Source organism: Lynx canadensis, chromosome D1 (genome assembly GCF_007474595.2).
Source record: "Lynx canadensis isolate LIC74 chromosome D1, mLynCan4.pri.v2, whole genome shotgun sequence".
Lineage (NCBI taxonomy): Eukaryota > Metazoa > Chordata > Mammalia > Carnivora > Felidae > Lynx > Lynx canadensis.
The window spans coordinates 6,882,189-6,901,219 of record NC_044312.2 but is presented as its reverse complement, the minus strand read 5'-3'; the positions used below and the strand labels follow the sequence as shown (position 1 = coordinate 6,901,219).

The following is a 19,031-nucleotide window of genomic DNA, read 5'->3' as shown; positions in this document are numbered from 1 at the left end:
ACTGGGAACCACCGTCTACTTACTGTCTCTATGATTTTGACTACTATAACTATCTTGTACAGGTAAAATCATACAATATTTGTCTTTTTATGACTGGTTTTAATTAGCATAACATCCTCAAGCTTTATCCATGTTGCAGCCCATGTCAGATTTCCATTCTTTTTATGGCCGAATAATATGCCATTGTATGTCAATACCACATTTTGTTTGCTCTCCATCGATGGACGCTCAGGTCGCTTCTGTGTTTAGCTGTTGTGAATAACGCTGCTATGGACTTAGGTGTACAAATATCTCTTTGAGACCCTCCTTTCAATTCTTTTTTTAAAAAAATTTTTTTTTTCAACGTTTATTTTTGGGACAGAGAGAGACAGAGCTTGAACGGGGGAGGGGCAGAGAGAGAGGGAGACACAGAATCGGAAACAGGCTCCAGGCTCTGAGCCATCAGCCCAGAGCCCGACGCGGGGCTCGAACTCGCGGACCGCGAGATCGTGACCTGGCTGAAGTCGGACGCTTAACCGACTGCGCCACCCAGGCGCCCCTCAATTCTTTTAGGTTTATGCCCACAAATGAAATTGCTAGATCATATGGTAAACTTATTTTTAGTTTTTTGAAGGATTGCCATATCCTTTTCCACAGGGTTGCAGCATTTTATATTCCTGTCAGCAGTGCGCACAAGTGCCCATTTCTCCACACCTTTGCCAACATTTCTTTCTGGTTTTGTTTTGTTTTGTTTTGTTTTTTTGATAGGCACCATCCTACTGGGTACGAGGCAGTATCTCATGATAGTTTTTATGTGCATTTCCCTAATGATTAATGATGTTGAGCGTGTTTTTGTGGTGATTATTGGCTGTTTATGTATGATATTTGGAGAAATATCTGTATTGTCCATTTTTTAATCAGATCGTTGGTTCTTTTGTTGTTGGGAGTTCTCTGGGAGTTACTCTGGATAATAAGCCCTTATCAGATACATGGTTCGCAAATATCTTCTCCTACTCTGTGAGTTGCCTTTATATTCTGTTGATGGTGTCTTTGGCATAGAATTTTGATGTATAGAATTTTACTTTTTCATGAAGTCTCGTTTGTCTATTTTTACTTTCGTTGCTTATTCCTTTGGTGTCATACCCAAGAAGTCATCACCAAATCCAATGTTTTAGGGCTTTTGCCCTGTTGTTTTCTAAGCAGTTTATGGTTTTAGGTGTTACATTTAAGACTTTGATCCATTTTGAGTTAATTTTTGTATGTGGTGCTGGAAAAGAGTGTAACTCCATTCTTTTACACCTGAGTATCCAGTTTTCTCAACACTGTTTGTTGAGAAGATTGTTCTTCCTCCATGGAATGGTTTTGGCACCTGTCAAAAATCATTTGACATGTATGTAAAGGTTTATTTCTGGGATGTCTATTCAGTTTGTGTGTTTGGCTTTAAGCCAGTGTCACATTGTTCTGAGTACTGCAGTTGTGTAATAAGTTCTGAAATTAGGAAGTGTGTGTCCTCCAGCTTCTTTCTTTTTCAAGCTTGTTTTGGCTATTCTGGATCCCTTGAGATTCTGTCTAAATTTTGAAGTGGGCTTTTGTATTTCTGCAAAAAAAAAAAAAAAAAAAAAGAAAAGTCATTGGAATTGTGTTAGGGATTGCATTCAATCTGTAGGTCACTTTGCATAGTATTGACATCTTAAAAATATTGTCTTCCAAACCATGAACATGAGATGGTATTTCCATTTATGTCTCTTTAATTTCATCTAACATTGTTTTATAGTTTTCATTGTACAAGTCTTTCACCTCCTTGATGAAATTAATTCCTAAATATTTTATTCTATTTGATGCCTATGTGTGTGTGTGTGTATGTGTGTATATATATATATATATATATATACACACACACACATATATATATATGCACACACATATATATACATATATGATTATTTTGTAATTTCTTTTTCAAATTGTTTATTGTTATTATAGAGAAGTACAACTGATTTATGTGGTGACTTCATATCCTGCTGCTTGCTGAATTCATTTTTTAGTTCTAAAGGTTTTTTTGTGGAACAATTAGATTTTATACTTTTAAGATCATATTATCCAGAATAGATAGTTTTACTTCTTCCTTTCCCATTTGAGTGACTTCTGTTTCTTTTTCTTGTCTAATTGTTTAGACTGGACCTTCCGGTACTATGTTGAATAGAGGTGGTGAACATAGACAGCCTTGTCCTGTTCCAGGTGTTATAGACAAAATTTTCAGTCTTTTCACTGAGTATCGGGTTTACTGTGGGATTTTCATAAAAGGTTTTTATTATATTGAGGCAGTTTTCTTCTATTCCTAGTTTATTGAGGGCTTTCATGAAAGGGTGTTGAATTTTGTCAAATGCTTTTTTTTTTTTTTTGCATCAATTGAGATGATCACGATCTGTTAAAGTTTTGTGTATTACATTGATTGATAGTTGTATACGGAACCACCCTTGAATTCCAGGAGTAAATACAGTTTGTTTATGGTGTGTAATCTGTTTAATATACTGCTAAGTTTGGTTTGGTAGTATTTTGTTCAGGATTTTTGCATCAATGTTCGTAGGAATGTTGGTGTGTGGTTTTCTTGTAGTATTTGTCTACCTTTGTATCAGGGTAATGCTGACCTCATAGAACAAGCTAGAAAGTGTTTCCTTCTCTTCAGTTTTTTTGGAAAAGTTTAATAAGGATTGGTAATAGTTCCTTAAATGTTTGGTATAATTCACAGTGAAGCCATCAGGTCCAGGGCTTTTATTTGTTGGGAGATTTTTGATTACTGATTCAATCTCCTTATTCTAGTTATAGATTTAATCAGATGTTCTGTTTCTTTGGGATTTAGTCTTGGTAGGTTTTGTATTTTTAGGAATTTGTCCGTTTCATGAAGTTATATCAAGCACAGCTATAAACTGTGACTAGTTGTTCATAGTACTGTTATTGTTTCTTTCATTTCTGCAGAATAAGTAGTAATGTCCTCACTCTCATTCCTGAATTACTAGAAGTAAATTTCTTCTCTATCTAGCTAAAGATTTGCTAATTATGTCGATCTTTTCAAAGAATCAGCTTTGGTTTCATTGGTTTACTCTATTTTTCTGTTTTCTGTTTGTTTTTATCTCTTGTTCTAATCTTTCTTCAGCTAGCTTTGGGTTTAGTTTATTCTTTTACTAGTTCTGTAAGTTTTAGTTAAATTGTTGATTTGAGCTGTAAGCTTTCCTCTTAACACTACTTTCACTGCTTTCTATAAGTTTTGGTATGTTGTGTTTTAGTTTTCATTTTCCTAATTTCCCATGTGATTTCTTCTTTGATCCATTGATTGTTTAGGAGTATGATGTTTAATTTCCACAAATGTGTAAATTTTCCAGTTTCACCTGTTATTGACTTATAACTTCAAAAGAAGTATATTTCTTTTGAAATATATTGAGATGTAATATGTTGAGGCCTAAGGTATGGTCTATTCTGGAAAATGTCCATTGTATACCTGAGAAAAATGTGAATGCTGCTGTTATTTGGTAGAATGTTCTGTATTTGCTAGATCAAGTTGATTTATTGTGTTTTTCAAGTCCTCTGTTTCCTTGTTTACCTTCTGTCTGGTTGTTCTATCATTATTGAGAGTGGGGTATTGACGTCTCCAACAATTATGGAAAAGCTATAATACAAACATATATATAATATTATAGATATATATAGATAATATAGAAAAGCTATCTAGAGAGACATGTATCTGTGGCATATAAATGTCTAGTCTTCCTTTCAATTCTGTCATTTTTTGCTTCTTATATTTTGCTGGTCTTTTACTAGATACATAAATGTTTATAATTGTTATTTTTTCTTATTGTGTTGAACCTCTTGTTAATGTATAATATCTTTTGTCTATTATAAACTTTTTTGATTTAAAGTCTATTTTGTCTGATATTAAGATAGCCACCTGTCCTCTCTTTTTGGCTACTATGTGCATGGAATATCTTTTTCAGTCTTTTCACTTTCAATCTATGTGTGTCTTTGAATCTGAAGTGAGTCTGTTTTAGATAGCATATAGTTTTGTGTTTTTATCCATTCTGCAAATCTCTGTATTTTGAATAGAGAGTTTAAACCGTTTACATTTAAAGTAATTACTGATAAGGAGGACCTTATGTCATTTTGCTATTTGTTTTCTTTATGATTTATGACTTCTCTGTTGATCATTTTCTGCCTTATTGTATTCTTTTGTGTTCAGCTGATTTGTTTATAGTGAAACATTTAAATTCATTTCTCATTTCCTTTTGTGTATATTCTATACCTGTTTCCTTTGTGGTTACCATGGAGATTACATCTAACATCCTAAAGTTATAGCACTCCATTGTGAATTTATGCCAGTTTAACTTCAGTGCCATACAAAACCTCCTCTTTTACACCTCTATCACAACTCCTTTCAATTGTTGTTATCACAAAATTACACCTTTATATATTGTATGCCCCAAAACATAATCTAATAGTTATTTTAAATATACTTGTCTCTTAAATTACATAGAAAACAGTATGTGAAATTACAAACCAAAGTTACAATAATACTATTTTTAGACTAATAATTTTTAAAAATATATTGTTCTCTTAAATCGTGTATAAAACAAAAACTGTAGTTACAAACCATTGTTACAGTAACACTGGCTTTTATAACTATCCGTATATTTACCTTTATCGAAACTTTTGTTTCTTTATACAATTTTGGGTTACTGTCAAGTGTCCTTCATTTTTCCCTGTAGGACTCTCTTGAGCATTTCTTGCAGGGCAGGTCTAGTGGCAATGAACTTTTACAGCTTTTGTTTATCTTCAGTATCTTAATTTCTCCCTTAATCTTGAAGGACAGTTTCGCTAGACACAGGATTCTTGCCTGATAGTTTTTTTTCATTGAGAAGTTTGAATATATTGGCCCACTGCCTTCTGGCTTCCAAAGTTTCTGATGAGAAATCTGTTAACATATTAAAAATTCTTTGTATGTGATGAATTTTTTCTCTCTTGCTATTTTCAAGAGTTTCTCTTTATCTTTGGCTTTCAAAAGTTTAATTATAATGTGTCTTGGTGAGGATGTATCTTTTAGTCCATCTTAATTGGAGTTTGTTGAGCTTCTGGGATGTTTATATTTATGTTTTTCATGAAATTTGGCATTTTTTGGGTGCCTGGGTGGCTCAGTTGGTTGAGCGTCCGACTTCAGCTCAGGTCATGATCTCGGAGTCTATGAGTTCGAGCCACGCGTCGGGCTCTGTGCTGACAGCTCAGAGCCTAGAGCCTGCTTCGGATTCTGTGCCTCCCTCTCTCTCTCTTCCCCTCCCCCGCTCATGCTCTGTCTCTCTTTCTCTCTGTCAAAAATAAATAAACATTAAAAAAAATTAAGTTTGGCGTTTTTCAGCCAGTATTCCTTGAGATACTCTCTCCTCCCCCTTCTCCTTCTCTTTTCCTTCTGGGACTCCCACAGCATGCATGTTGGTCTGCTTACTGGTGTACCATAGGTCTCTTAAGCTCTGCTTACTTTTCTTTCATCTTTTTTCTTTCTGTTTCTCAGACTTGACAATTTCCATTGTTTATCTTCAAGTTATCTTCAAGAATCAAAGCTGGTTACTTTCTTCTGCCTGCTCAACTCTGCCTTTGAATCCCACTAATGAATTGTTCCTTTCAGTTATTCTACTTTTCAGCTTCAGAGTTTCTGTTTGGTCTTTTTTTAGTTTTTGTCTCTTTATTGATATTTCCATTTTGTGCATCATTTCTTGAATTTCTCCACATCTTCCTTTAGTTTTTGAGCATCTTTAAGACATTGGTGTTCAGGTCTTTGTCTAGTAGATCTGCCATCAGGTCTTTTTCAGGGTCAGTTTCTATTGATTTTTTAATTTCCTTTGAATGAGACATAATTTTGTGTCTCTTTATATGCCTTATAATTTTGTATTGAAAACTGGATATTTCAGTTTAATAATGCAGGAACTCTGGAAATCAGATTCTTTCCCTTCGCCTGAGTTTACTCTGTGTGTGTGTGTGTGTGTGTGTGTGTGTGTGTGTGTGTTTAATTGTTATAGGCTACAAGGATCAGTCAAGGATCAGTTTGAACTGTAAACTTAAGGTCTTCTCAGTTCTTTTGTGAGTCTGTACCTTTCTCTGGAAATGACTGATCCCTTCTCAGTTTTCTCCATATGTGTTGTTATTTTTGTCCTCATTTTTAATATCTGGCTCCCCTAAGGGGAAAGAACAACAATGTAGAGGGAAGGAAAAACCCTTTAAGTTCCCTGGAAGTTGCCAGATGGGAAGGGCTTGCAACAACGGTGGGGGGGTGAAGGTGCATCACCAAAGGCTGCCTGCCTGTTCGTCTACACCTGTGTGATCGGAAGCAGCAACCAACAATCAGAGCACAGATCTCCTGGATTGGAGGACAGAGTCCCTTTTTGTCCACCCTGGCTCCCACAAGTGTGCAAGCTGTTCCAGAAACATGTACACAGCTGCCTGCTGCTGGGGCTGCGGTGAGGGAATGGGTAGCTGCTACTGGGCTAAGAGCAGAAATTGACTGGAGTTAACCACAAGTTACCCCCCAAGCCTTCCCCTGGAAGTTGCAAGCCTTCAATAGACACCAGAGTTCTAAAATAGTTACGTTAGATTCTGCCAGCACAGTTGTCTAGAAGTGGAGACAGATTCCTGGTGCTTCCTAGTCCACTTTCTTCCCAGGATCCTCTCTGTCTACTGCAGCTTTTTAAAGGACTCATAAACCATATTGTGTTTTTGACTTCCCTATTACTTATTTCTTCACAGTATTAATAAAAATTATGGGTAGAACTGGTGATTTTGTTCTGTCTTACTAGTCATCTCTTTTTCTGACAATTTAATGCATGATTGACTAGTCAGCATATTTACAAAGAAGGAAAAATCCTATAATCATCTCTAATTCTAGGTTGGGGCCTAGGTAAGTTTTTGGGTGAAACTCTGTCACTGTACATGTTGAATAAGAACAATTTATTTGAAGTCATTGAATGGGGCCATGAAAGGTCGTGGATTTTCACCACTAGCTGCCTTGGGTTTAATACTGGCTTTGTTAATCACTATTTGACCATAGGCCTTGAAGGGCAATCTCTCTGTCTCTAGCACCAGCATACTGGTAAAATGTACTATGCAAGGTTGTTGTTTAAATTAGAACTGGGTGGCTCAGTTGGTTAAGCATGCAGCTTCAGATCAGGTCATGATCTCACGGTTCGTGGGTTTGAGCCCCACGAGAGGCTCTGTGCTGACAGTATGGAGCCTGCTTGAAATTCTCTGTATCCCTCTCTTTGTATCCCTTCCCCTCTCTCTCTCTCAGAAATAAATAAACATTTTTAAAAATAATTAAATAAATTAGAAAAAAGAAACAAATTGGAACATATAAGGCAATCAATAGTAGGTAAAAATTTTTATTTTTTATTATAATTATCTTGATACCACATCTCATCTTTATTATTTCCTTTATTCAACTTTCTATTTAACTTTTCATGAGTTCTAGTGAGTTTCACTTTGGAGTTTATAAAGAAATTTTAGATATACCCTTTTTGCTTATTTTAGGACTTTCAAATGCCTTGGGAACAGGAATCAGAACTTACAAAGAGGGATAAAGCTGCCAGAGTCATTCAGAGGGCCTGGAAACGTTTTCTTGTGAGTTTGTTTCATTGTTTTGTAATCTTATTGTGATATAATTTATATAGCATAAGGTTCACCTGTTGAAAGTGTATAATTCAATCATTTTTAGTATATTTATTTAGATTGGTGTACCACCCTTTGCTTTAAAAGCACCCATTTTTTAGAAGTTCAGAAATTTGACATTAATTAATCATTCCATTAGCCTCGCAAATCCTTACTGAGCTCCCGGTCAGGCTCAGGCACTCTGAAAATAACTATGATCAGTGAAAGTATCACAAATAGGATCCTTTGGCTTTTACCTCTAAAACTATTTCTTGACTCAGCAATCAGGTTTCTGAGAAAGTGTTAGGGATACATTCATTCACTCATTAAATAGTTATCGAGTACTTGACTCTTGAAGACTTAAAGTTTAATAATAAACTGTATCTGAGTTAATACACTTTGTCATGCTATAGTCTGGGTAGAGCTGGTCTCATTGGTGGAAGGAATATTCCAGGTTGACTTACCTGGTTGAGTGAGAGCCAATAACTAAAATGACTTCACTCTTTCTTCTGTGTTTGTAGCAACACTGTCTGCGCCTGATAATTATACGTGAAGTGCGATGGCTCTGTTTCTAACACACGATCCGTTAATCGAGTCTTACAAAATAGCTTCCATTATGTGTTTCTTTTGCCTCTTTCTAGCCATAAAACCCCTAACTCTTGATCTCCAATACTAAAATAATAATTTCCTTAAAAAATTTTTAATGCTTTTTTTTAAATTTTTTTTTTTTTTTAATGTTTATTCTTGAGACAGAGACAGAGCGTGAACAGGGGAGGGGCAGAGAGAGAGGGAGACACAGATCGGAAACACAGAATCGGAAACAGCTCCTGGGTAGCTAAGTCGGTTAATCATCTGACTTTGGCTCAGGTCATGATCTCACGGTTTCTGAGTTTAAGCCCTGCATCATGCTCTGCTGATGCTCAGAGCCTGCTTGGGATTCTCTCTCCCTCTCTCTCTCTGCCCCTCCTCTGCTCTCTGTCTCTTCCTCTCAAAATAAAAACATAACAATTTTTTAAAAATTATTTTAATATTTATTCATTTTTGAGAGGCAGAGGCAGAGTATGCATAGGAGAGGAGTAGAGAGAGGGAGACACAGAATCTGAAGCAGGCTCCAGGCTCTGGGCTGTCAGCACAGAGCCCAACACGGGGCTGGAACCCATGAACTGTGAGGTCATGACCTAAGCTGAGTCAGACGCTTAACCAACTGAGCCACGCAGGTGCCCCTAAAATATCTTTCTTAAAATTGTGATCAATTTAGATAAGATCTGTATGTTGAAAGGATTAAAGCGGGTTGTATTTGGAGATAAAATGGTGTCCCATGCAATAGAAGGTGTGACTGAGCAGTTGGATTTAAAAAGTGGTTAGAGGGGCGCCTGGGTGGCGCAGTCGGTTAAGCCTCCGACTTCAGCCAGGTCACGATCTCGCGGTCCGTGAGTTCGAGCCCCGCGTCGGGCTCTGGGCTGATGGCTCAGAGCCTGGAGCCTGTTTCCGATTCTGTGTCTCCCTCTCTCTCTGCCCCTCCCCCGTTCATGCTCTGTCTCTCTCTGTCCCAAAAATAAATAAACGTTGAAAAAAAAAAAAATTAAAAAAAAAAAAAAAAGTGGTTAGAAACTGAAAAAAAGCAACCATGAAAGCCATGGTTCAAATCCTAGGATAATTTAAATAGTTCTAAGACCCAAAGAGAAAACATTTGATCTTAAATCTCGATATATTCTTTTTCAAGTGGCTCAGAGGAGGATTTCTAAATAAGGATGCTTAATTTTAACACATTACTTGGCCCAGTAAGTGAGCAGTTTGAATAGTCAAACTACTGTAAATGAAGGTATTTTCTTTTGTGTGAATATTTTAAGTCAAAATAATGTGTATACTTCTTTCAGTAAAATAATATAGAAGAACTTACAAATAAAAGCACATCTTTTACCCCTCCTATTCTTCTCTACCCTCATACTCTAAAGGGAAGCACTTTGAACTACTTTTTGTTTTAGATGTTCTGGTAGTTATTTCTGTTTCTATATAACATGCTTGTGTCATTATTTTTTATTTGCCAACTTCAGAAGTGACCTGTTGATTTTCTGCAAAGATAATTGAGAGCTTATCTTACTTACCTGTTACACAGCCCTGCCAGTACCATATGTAATGATTCTTTAGTTCTTCTATTTGTTACCTTAATTTTTGTTTAAGTTTATTTATTTTGTGAGAGAGATGGGGTAAGAGGCAGAGAGAGAGGGAGGGGCAGAGAGAGAGAATCCCAAGCAGGCTGTGAGCTGTCAGCACAGAGGGGGACATGTTGCTCAAACTAACAAACTGTAAGATTATGACCTGAGCCAAAATCAAGAGTCAGGGTATAGCCGACTGAGCCACCCAGACGCCCTTATTGCCTTATTTCTTTACAGCACAGAGCCTGGAGCCTGCTTTGGATTCTTTGTTAATGTCTCTCTCTGCCACTCCCCCGTTCACACTCTGTCTCTCTCTCAAAAATAAATTTAAAAAAACATTTAAAAATTTTTTTAAAAAAGAATTTAAACCTGGGACGTCTGGGTGGACCAGTTGGTTAAGTGACCTACTTTGGCTGAGGTAATGATCTCATGGCTCATGAGTTTGAGCCCTGTGTCGGGCTCTGTGCTGACAGCTCAGAGCCTGGAGCCTGCTTCAGATTCTGTGTCTCCCTCTCTCTCAAAAATAAATAAACGTTAAAAAGAGCATGTTTAAACCTTTGTTTCTTGTTCCATCATGTTAACATAGGATTATGTGACTCCTTATTATGTCTGATGAAGATATAAATATCCCAACCCCCACCTTTTTTTTTTAACCTATTCTCCCAATCTTCAAACCCCCAAATCCCATTACATCTACTAGTACACTGTCAGTATTCACTTGGAGGAGTTTCTCATATATCCTGGGCACAAGTCCTTTATTGAATACATGTGTGGCAGGTATTTTCTCCAGACACTGCATTCTTAAAGATGTTTTTTTGATAATGAGAAGTCTTTCATTTTAATTAAGTCCAATTTAATCCCTTGTTCTTTATGGTTGGTGCTTTCTGTGTCCTGTTTAAGAGATGTTTGCCCAGGGGTTCCTGGGTGGCTTGGTCGGTTGAATGTCTTGGGTCGTAGTCTCAGGGTTCATAGGTTTGAACCTGACATCGGGCTCTCTGCTGTCAGCACGGAGCCTGCTTCCAATCCTCTGTTCTCCTCTCTTTGCCCCTCCCCCACTCGTTCTCGTTCTCTCTCTCTCTCTCAAAAATAAATAAACATTAAAAAATGAAAAAGAAATGTTTGCCTAAAGAGGTGACAATATCAGAACTTTCCCAGTGGGAAAAGATCCTAAGGCAGACGTCCAGCTCAGCCAACACAATATTACTTGTCAATTATATTGAAATAAATCTGGGGGGAAATGTTTAATTCAAAGCCAGGATATATTTTCCTTAAGCTTTTTCTAGATGCTTGATTGCTTTTGTTGTAGGTTGAGATCTAGTATGCTCTCAAATTAATGTTTGTGTGTGATAAGAGGTGTAGGCAAAGTTCATTTTTGTCTTTATGGATAACCAAATGATTAAGTCCTTTTACTGAAAACACTAGATCATGTCTCCATATATGTGAAGTGTTTCTGTGGTCTCTGTTCATTTGCATTGGTTTATTTGTCTTTATTTGGGTCAGTACCACACTGTCTTAGTAACTATAGCTTTGTCCTAAGTGTGGGTATCAAAATCCTCCAACTGTGATGTTCTTCATGATTATCACAGCTATTTTAGGGCTTTTGCATTTCCATTTAAATAGCAGAATCAATTTATTAATTTTTGCAAAAATATTTGTGGGGATTATAATTGGGATTGCATTAGGATCAGTTTGGGGGAGAACTGACATTTTACTACTCCAAGTTTTCATGAACCTGGTACATATCTTCATGTTTTAGATCTTTAAAAATTTTTCTCCACAACGTTTTATAGTTTGCAGTGTAGAAGTCTTATGTATCTTTCATTTAACTTACGGGTATTTGACATTGTTTGATGCTACTGTGAGTGGTATTAATTTAAATTTTATTTTCTAATTGTTCATTTCTAGTTTATAGAAATATAATTTATTTTTATCTGCTGGCCTAGTATGCACTTATTATTTGTAATTGATTTTTTATAGACACCTTTGGATTTACTACCTAATCATGTCATGTCTGAATGACTTTTGTTTTTTTCTTTGTAAACTTTATACCTATTACTTCTTTTTCTTTATTGTACTCCAGCACAATATTGCACTTTATTACCCTCCCAGAGAATCCCAAGCAGGCTCCATGCTATCCGTGCAGAGCCTGACACGGGGCTCGATCTCACAAACTGTGAGATCATGACCTGAGCCTGAGCCGGAATCAAGGGTTAAACATTTAACCAACAGAGCTACCCAGGTGTCCCTATTACCTTTCACTTTAAAATATTTTACAGTTTCCATTGTGATTTTTTTTGACCCATCGGTTATTTAGAAGTATGTTATTTAATTACCAAATATTTAGAAGTTTTCTAGTTACCGTTCTGTTACTGATTTCTGGTTTGATTCTGAGGCCAGTTATTTATATGATTTTTTTAAATTCAATTTAATTTTTTATTTTTTTTAAATTTACATCCAAATTAGTCAGCATATAGTGAAACAATGATTTCAGGAGTAGATTCTTTAATGCCCCTTACCCATTTAGCCCATCCCCCCTCCCAGTAACCCTCAGTTTGTTCTCCATATTTATGAGTCTCTTCTGTTTTGTCCCCCTCCCTGTTTTTATATTATTTTTGTTTCCCTTCCCTTATGTTCGTCTGTTTTGTCTCTTAAAGTCCTCATATGTGTGAAGTCATGTGATTTTTGTCTTTCTCTGAATAACTTCACTTAGCATGATACCCTCCAGTTCCATCCACGTAGTTGCAAATGGCAAGATTTCATTCTTTTTGATTCCCGAGTACTACTCCATTGTATATATATACCACATCTTCTTTATCCATTCATCCATCGATGGTCATTTGGGCTCTTTCCATACTTTGGCTATTGTTGATAGTGCTACTATAAACATGGGGGTGCATGTGTCCCTTCGAAACAGCACACCTGTATCCTGTGGATAAATGCCTAATAGTGCAATTGCTGGGTCGTAGGGTAGTTCTATTTTTAGTTTTTTGAGAAACCTCCATAGTGTTTTCCAGAGTGGCTGCACCAGCTTGCATTGCCACCAACAATGCCAAAGAGATCCTCTTTCTCCGCATCCTCACCAACATCTGTTGTTGCCTGAGTTGTTCATGTTAGCCATTCTGACAGGTGTGAGGTGGTATCTCATTGTGGTTTTGATTTGTATTTTCTGATGATGAGTGATGTGGAGCATTTTTTCATGTGTCATTTGGCCATCTGGATGTCTTCCTTGGAGAAGTGTCTCTTCATGTCTTTGGCCCATTTCTTCACGGGATTATTTGTTTTTTGGGTGTTGAGTTTGATAAGTTCTTTGTAGATTTTGGATACTAACCCTGTATCTGATACGTCATTTGCAAATATCTTCTCCCATTCTGTCGGTTGCCTTTTAGTTTTGCTGATTGTTTCCTTCACTGTGCAGAAGCTTTTTATTTTGATGAGGTCCCAGTAGTTCATTTTTGCTTTTGTTTCCCTTGACTCCAGAGATGTGTTGAGTAAGAAGTTGCTGCGGGCAAGATCAAAGAGGTTTTTGCTTACTTTCGCCTCAAGGATTTTGATGGCTTCCTGTCTTACATTGAGGTCTTTCATCCATTTTGAGTTTATTTTTGTGTATGTTGTAAGAAAGTGGTCCAGGTTCATTCTTCTGCATGTCGCTGTCCAGTGTTCCCAGCACCACTTGCTGAAGAGACTGTCTTTATTCCACTGGATATTCTTTCCTGCTTTGTCATAGATTAGTTGGCCATACAGTTGTGGGTCCATTGTGGGTTCTCTATTCTGTTCCATTGATCTGACTGTCTGTTCTTGTGCCAGTACCATACTGTCTTGATGATTACGGCTTTGTAGTATAGCTTGAAGTCTGGTATTGTGATGCCTCCTGCTTTGGTTTTCTTTTTCAGGATTGCTTTGGCTATTTGGGGTCTTTTCTGGTTCCATACAAATTTTAGAATTATTTGTTCTAGCTCTGTGAAGAATGCTGGTGTTACTTTGATAGATTGCATTGAATAGGTAGATTGCTTTGGGTAGTATCGACATTTTAACAATATTTGTTCTTCCTATCCAGGAGCATGGAATCTTTTTCCATTTTTCTGTGTCTTCTTCAATTTCTTTCAAGGTATTCTATGTTTTTTTGTGCAACTGTAAGAGGGATCGATTCCTTGATTTCTCTTTCTGTCGCTTCATTGTTGGTGTATAGGAATGCAACTGATTTCTGTGCATTGATTTTATACCCTGCCACTTTGCTGAATTCATGAATCAATTTTAGCAGTTTTTCGGTGGAATCTTTTGGGTTTTTCATGTAGAGTATCAGGTCATCTGCGAAGAGTGAAAGTTTGACCTCCTCCTGGCCGATTTGGATGCCTTTTATTCCTTTGTGTTGTCTGATTGCAGAGGCTAAGACTTCCAATACTATGTTGAATAACAGTGGCGAGAGTGGACATCCCTGTCTTAGGGGAATGTTCCTGACCTTAGGGGAAAAGCTCTCAGTTTTTCCCCATTGAGGATGATATTAGCGTTGGGTCATTCATATATGGCTTTCATGATCTTGAGGTCTGCTCCTTCTATCCCTACTTTCTTGAGGGTTTTTATCAAGAAATCATGCTGTATTTTGTCAAATGCTTTCTCTGCATTTATTGAGAGGATCATATGGTTCTTGTCCTTTCTTTTATTGATGTGATGAATCACCAAGTTAATTGTTTTGCAGATATTGAACCAGCCCTGCCTCCCAGGTATAAATCCCATTTGGTTGTGGTGAATAGTTTTTTTAATGTATTGTTGGATCCGGTTGGCTCATATCTTGTTGAGGATTTTTGCATCCATGTTCATCAGGGAAATTGGTCTATAGTTCTCCTTTTTAGTGGGGTCTCTGTCTGCTTTTGGAATCAAGGTAATGCTGGCTTCATAGAAAGAGTTTGGAAGTTTTCCTTCCATTTCTATTTTTTGGAACAGTTTCAAGAGAATAGGTGTTAACTCTTCCTTAAATGTTTGGTATAATTTCCCTGGAAAGCCATCTGGTTCTGGACTCTTGTTTTTTGGGAGGTTTTTTTTGTTTTGTTTTTTTTTTTTTTTACTAATTTGATTTCTTTACTGGTTATGGGTCTGTTCACATTTTCTATATCTTTCTGTTTCAGTTTTGGTAGTGTATATGTTTCTAGGAATTTGTCCATTTCTTCCAGATTACCCATTTCATTGGCATAAAATTGCTCATAATATTCTCTTATTATTGTTTTTATTTCTGTTGTGTTGGTTGTGATCTCTCCTGTTTCATTCTTGATTTTGTTTATTTGGGTCCTTTCCTTTTTCTTCTTGATCCAACTGGCTAGTGGTTTATCAATTTTATTAATTTTTTCAAAGAACCAGCTTCTGGTTTCATTGATCTGTTCTACTGGTTTTTTTGGTTTCAGTAGCATTAATTTATGCTCTAATCTTTATGATTTCCTGTCTTCTGCTGGTTTTGGGTTTTATTTGCTGATCTTTTTCCAGGTCCTTAAGGCATAAGGTTAGGTTGTGTATCTGAGATCTTTCTTCCTTCTTTAGGAAGGCCTGGATTGCTATATACTTTTCTCTTATGACCGCCTTTGCTGCGTCCCAGAGGTTTTGGGTTGTGGTGTTATCATTTTCATTGACTTCCATATACTTTTTAATTTCATCTTTAACTGCTTGGTTAGCCCATTCATTCTTTAGTAGGATGTTCTTCAGTCTCCAAGTATTTGTTACCTTTCCAAATTTTTTCTTGTGGTTGATTTCAAGTTTCATAGCATTGTGGTCTGAAAATATGCATGGTATGATCTCAGTCTTTTTGTACTTACTTAGGGCTGATTTGTGTCCCAGTATATGGTCTATTCTGGAGAATGTGTCATGTGCACTGGAGAAGAATGTATATTCTGCTGCTTTAGGATGAAATGTTCTGAATATATCTATTACGTCCATCTGGTCCAGTGTGTCATTCAAAACCATTGTTTCCTTGTTGATTTTTTTATTAGATGATCTGTCCATTGCTGTGAGTGGGGTGTTGAAGTCTCCTACTATTAAGGTATTACTATCGATGAGTTTCCTGATGTTTGTGATTAATTGATTTATATATTTGGGTACTCTCACATTTGGCGCATAAATTTTTATAATTGTTAGGTCTTCTTGGTGTATAGACCCCTTGATTATGGTATAATGCCCTTCTGCGTCCCTTGATACAGTCTTTATTTTAAAGTCTAGCTTGTCTGATATAAGTATGGCTACTCCGGCTTTCTTTTGTTGACCATTAGCATGTTAGATGGTTCTCCATCCCCTTATTTTCAATCTGAAGGTGCCTTTAGGTCTAAAGTGGGTCTCCTGTAAACAGCATGTAGATGGGTCTTGTTTTCTTATCCATTTTGTTACCCTATGTCTTTTGATTGGAGCATTGAGTCCATTGACATTTGGAGTGAGTACTGAAAGATATAAATTTATTGCTATTATGATGCTTGTAGAGTTGGAGTTTCTGGTGATGTTCTCTGGTCCTTTCTAATCTTTTGTTGCTTTTGGTATTTATTTATTTACTTACTTACTTATTTATTAATTTCATCTTTTCTCCCCTCAAAAAGCCCCCTTAAAATTTCTTGCAGGGCTGGTTTAGTGGTTACAAACTCCCTTTAATTTTTGTTTGTCTGGGAAACTTTTTATCTCTCCTTGTATTTTGAATGACAGCCTTGATGGATAAAGAATTCTTGGCTGCATATTTTTCTGATTCAGAACACTGAATATATCCCGCCACTCCCTTCTGGCCTGCCAAGTTTCTGTGGATAGGTCTGCCTCCAACCTGATCTGTCTTCCCTTGTATGTTAGAGACTTTTTTTCCCTTGCTGCTTTCATGATTCTCTCCTTGCCTGAGTATTTTGTGCATTTGACTATGATATGCCTTGTTGATGGTCGGTTTTTGTTGAATCTAATGGGGATCGTCTGTGCTTCCTGGATTTTGATGTCTGTGTCTTTCCCCAGGTTAGGAAAGTTTTCCCCCTATGATTTGCTCACATAACCCTTGTACCCCTATTTCTCTCTCTTCCTCTTCTGGGACCCCTATGACTCTGATGTTGTTCATTTTTAATGAGTCACTGATTTCTCTAATTCTTAAATCATGCTCTTCTGCCTTAATCTCCCTCTTTTTTTCTGCTTCCTTATTCTTTATAAGTTTGTCCTCTGTATCGCTGATTCTCTGTTCTGCCTCATCCATCTTGCCACCGCTGCATCCATCCGTGATTGCAGCTCTGTTACAGCATTTTTAATTTCATTCTGGCTGTTTTTTACTTCCTTTATCTCTGCAGAAGGGGATTCTAATCTATGTTTGACTCCGGCTAGTATTCTTATTATCATGATTCTAAATTCTGGTTCAGACATCTTACTCCTATCTGTGTTAGTTAAATCCCTGGCTTTCGTTTCTTTGTGCTCTTTCTTTTGGGGTGAATTCCTTTGTTTTGTCATTTTGAAGGGAGGAAAGTAATTAATGAGGTAGAAAAATTGAAATTAAAAAAATTAAAATTAAAACTATATTGAAATTAAAAATTAAAAACACACACACAAAAATCGAATAGATGATGCTAGATCCTAGGTGTGTTTTGGTCTGGGTGTTGAAAATGGTTTGACAGATTAGAGAAAAAAAGGCGGGGGTGGAAGGAAAGTGTTTGAAAATTTGAAAGAGTGAATACACTGAAGTAGACTAAGATGATGGGGGTAAAATAGAATTTGAAAAAATATACACAAAAGTAAAGAATGTAGTAGAAAAAAAATTAGTATTTTTAACGAAAATTAAAAATAAATATGAATTTTTTCATTTTCTCTTTTTAAGAAAAAGAAAAGAAATGAAAAAGAAAAAAGATAAAAGAAAAAAATCGTTTGAAAATTTGAAGAAGTGAATACACTCTAGTAGACTAAAATAAAATGATGGAAGTAAAATAGAACTTGAAAAAATTTACATAACAGCAAAAAATATACTAATAAAAATAAAATAAAAATATTTTTAATAGAAATTGAAAGTAAAAATGAAGTTTTTCTCTTTCTGCATTCAAGAAAAAGAAATGAAACAAAAAAGAGAAAAAAAGAAAAAAAAGAAATTGAGAATTTGAAAAGGTGAGTACACTGAAGTAGACTAAAATAAAATGATGGAAGTAAAGTAGAACTTGAAAAAATTTACACAAAAGTAAAAAGTATAGTAATAAAAAAGAAAGATGTTTTTAATAAAAATTGAAAAAATGAATATTTTCTCTTTCTGTATTCAAGAAAAAGAAAAGAATTGTAAAAGAGAAAAAGGAAAAAGAAAGAAAATTGAATAGATGAACCTGCTAACAGATTGAAGTAGGACTGAAATTGCTTCGTTTTCCCATAGAAGTCAGCCTACGTAGCGCTTTATAGTCCATAAATTAAGCCGGCAGTGAGGTTTGTGTTCTTGAGGAGCGAAGCTGTCCCAGTTGGGCGGGACTCGGTGTAACAGCTCCGCTGCCCACTAGATGGCGCTGCTAGCCTCCTGGGGTGGATTGTTGCGGGGCTCGTAGCTGTGTACGCGCGTGTGCGGGAGCGGTGAAAATGGCGCCACTCAGCTACCCAGTCTGTTCTCCTGGATCAGCAGTCGTGCACTCGTCCTCTGTCTTCAACTCTCGTCCACTCTCCGCCTCTTCACTCTTCGTGACCAGGCCCCAGGCAGCACCTCTCTCCCAAGCCTTGTCTCAGATATGGCTGTTTTCCCCGGCCTCCTACTTCCGAAGGCCTGCGGCTTTGACCCGTTCCGCCCCTCTGCGGGAGGGTCTCACCGAGCAATGGCCGAATGAGCAATGGCCGAATACCGGCTGCACCCAGCTATGCCCGTTGGACCCTGTTTTTGCCGGTGCCCCGAGACTGTGGCCAGAATGCCAGCCCGCCCCAGAAGAAGTTCACGAGACAGTGTAGCAGCAGCGTCTCAGGGATTATGGAAGATCGCAACACACATCTGGCACCGGGCTGCACCCTTAACAACCTTGTCCCAGCACCAGCGACTGTGGCCGCCTTCCGGGGTCTGCTGGGACCAGGTGGCTGCAACAGTCTTTACCAAATGTCCTTCCCGCAGTGGAACTGCTTTTCCCCGTGAGGCCCGAGAACCTCCCGGACCCCATCCTCTACCTGGGGGTTCGCCCTTCCCACCAGAGCACTGCCAGGTGTCGAGCTGAGGAGTTGCAGCCTTTGCGCTCTCCTTGTTTACAGTCTTAATGGAATTTAAACTTTCTCCTT

The 19,031-nt window shown here is 37.2% G+C and overlaps 1 protein-coding gene across 1 annotated transcript in view; it reads left to right on the top strand.

Moving 5' to 3' along the window:
- CD1H11orf65 (chromosome D1 C11orf65 homolog) overlaps positions 1–19,031 on the top strand; it is a 59,888-nt gene that overhangs the window by 6,723 nt on the left and 34,134 nt on the right. The window contains exon 2 of the mRNA XM_032595008.1: positions 7,543–7,632. Within this exon, the coding sequence (XP_032450899.1) occupies positions 7,552–7,632 (81 nt within the window). The 5' untranslated portion in view covers positions 7,543–7,551. The remainder of the gene's footprint in view (positions 1–7,542; positions 7,633–19,031) is intronic.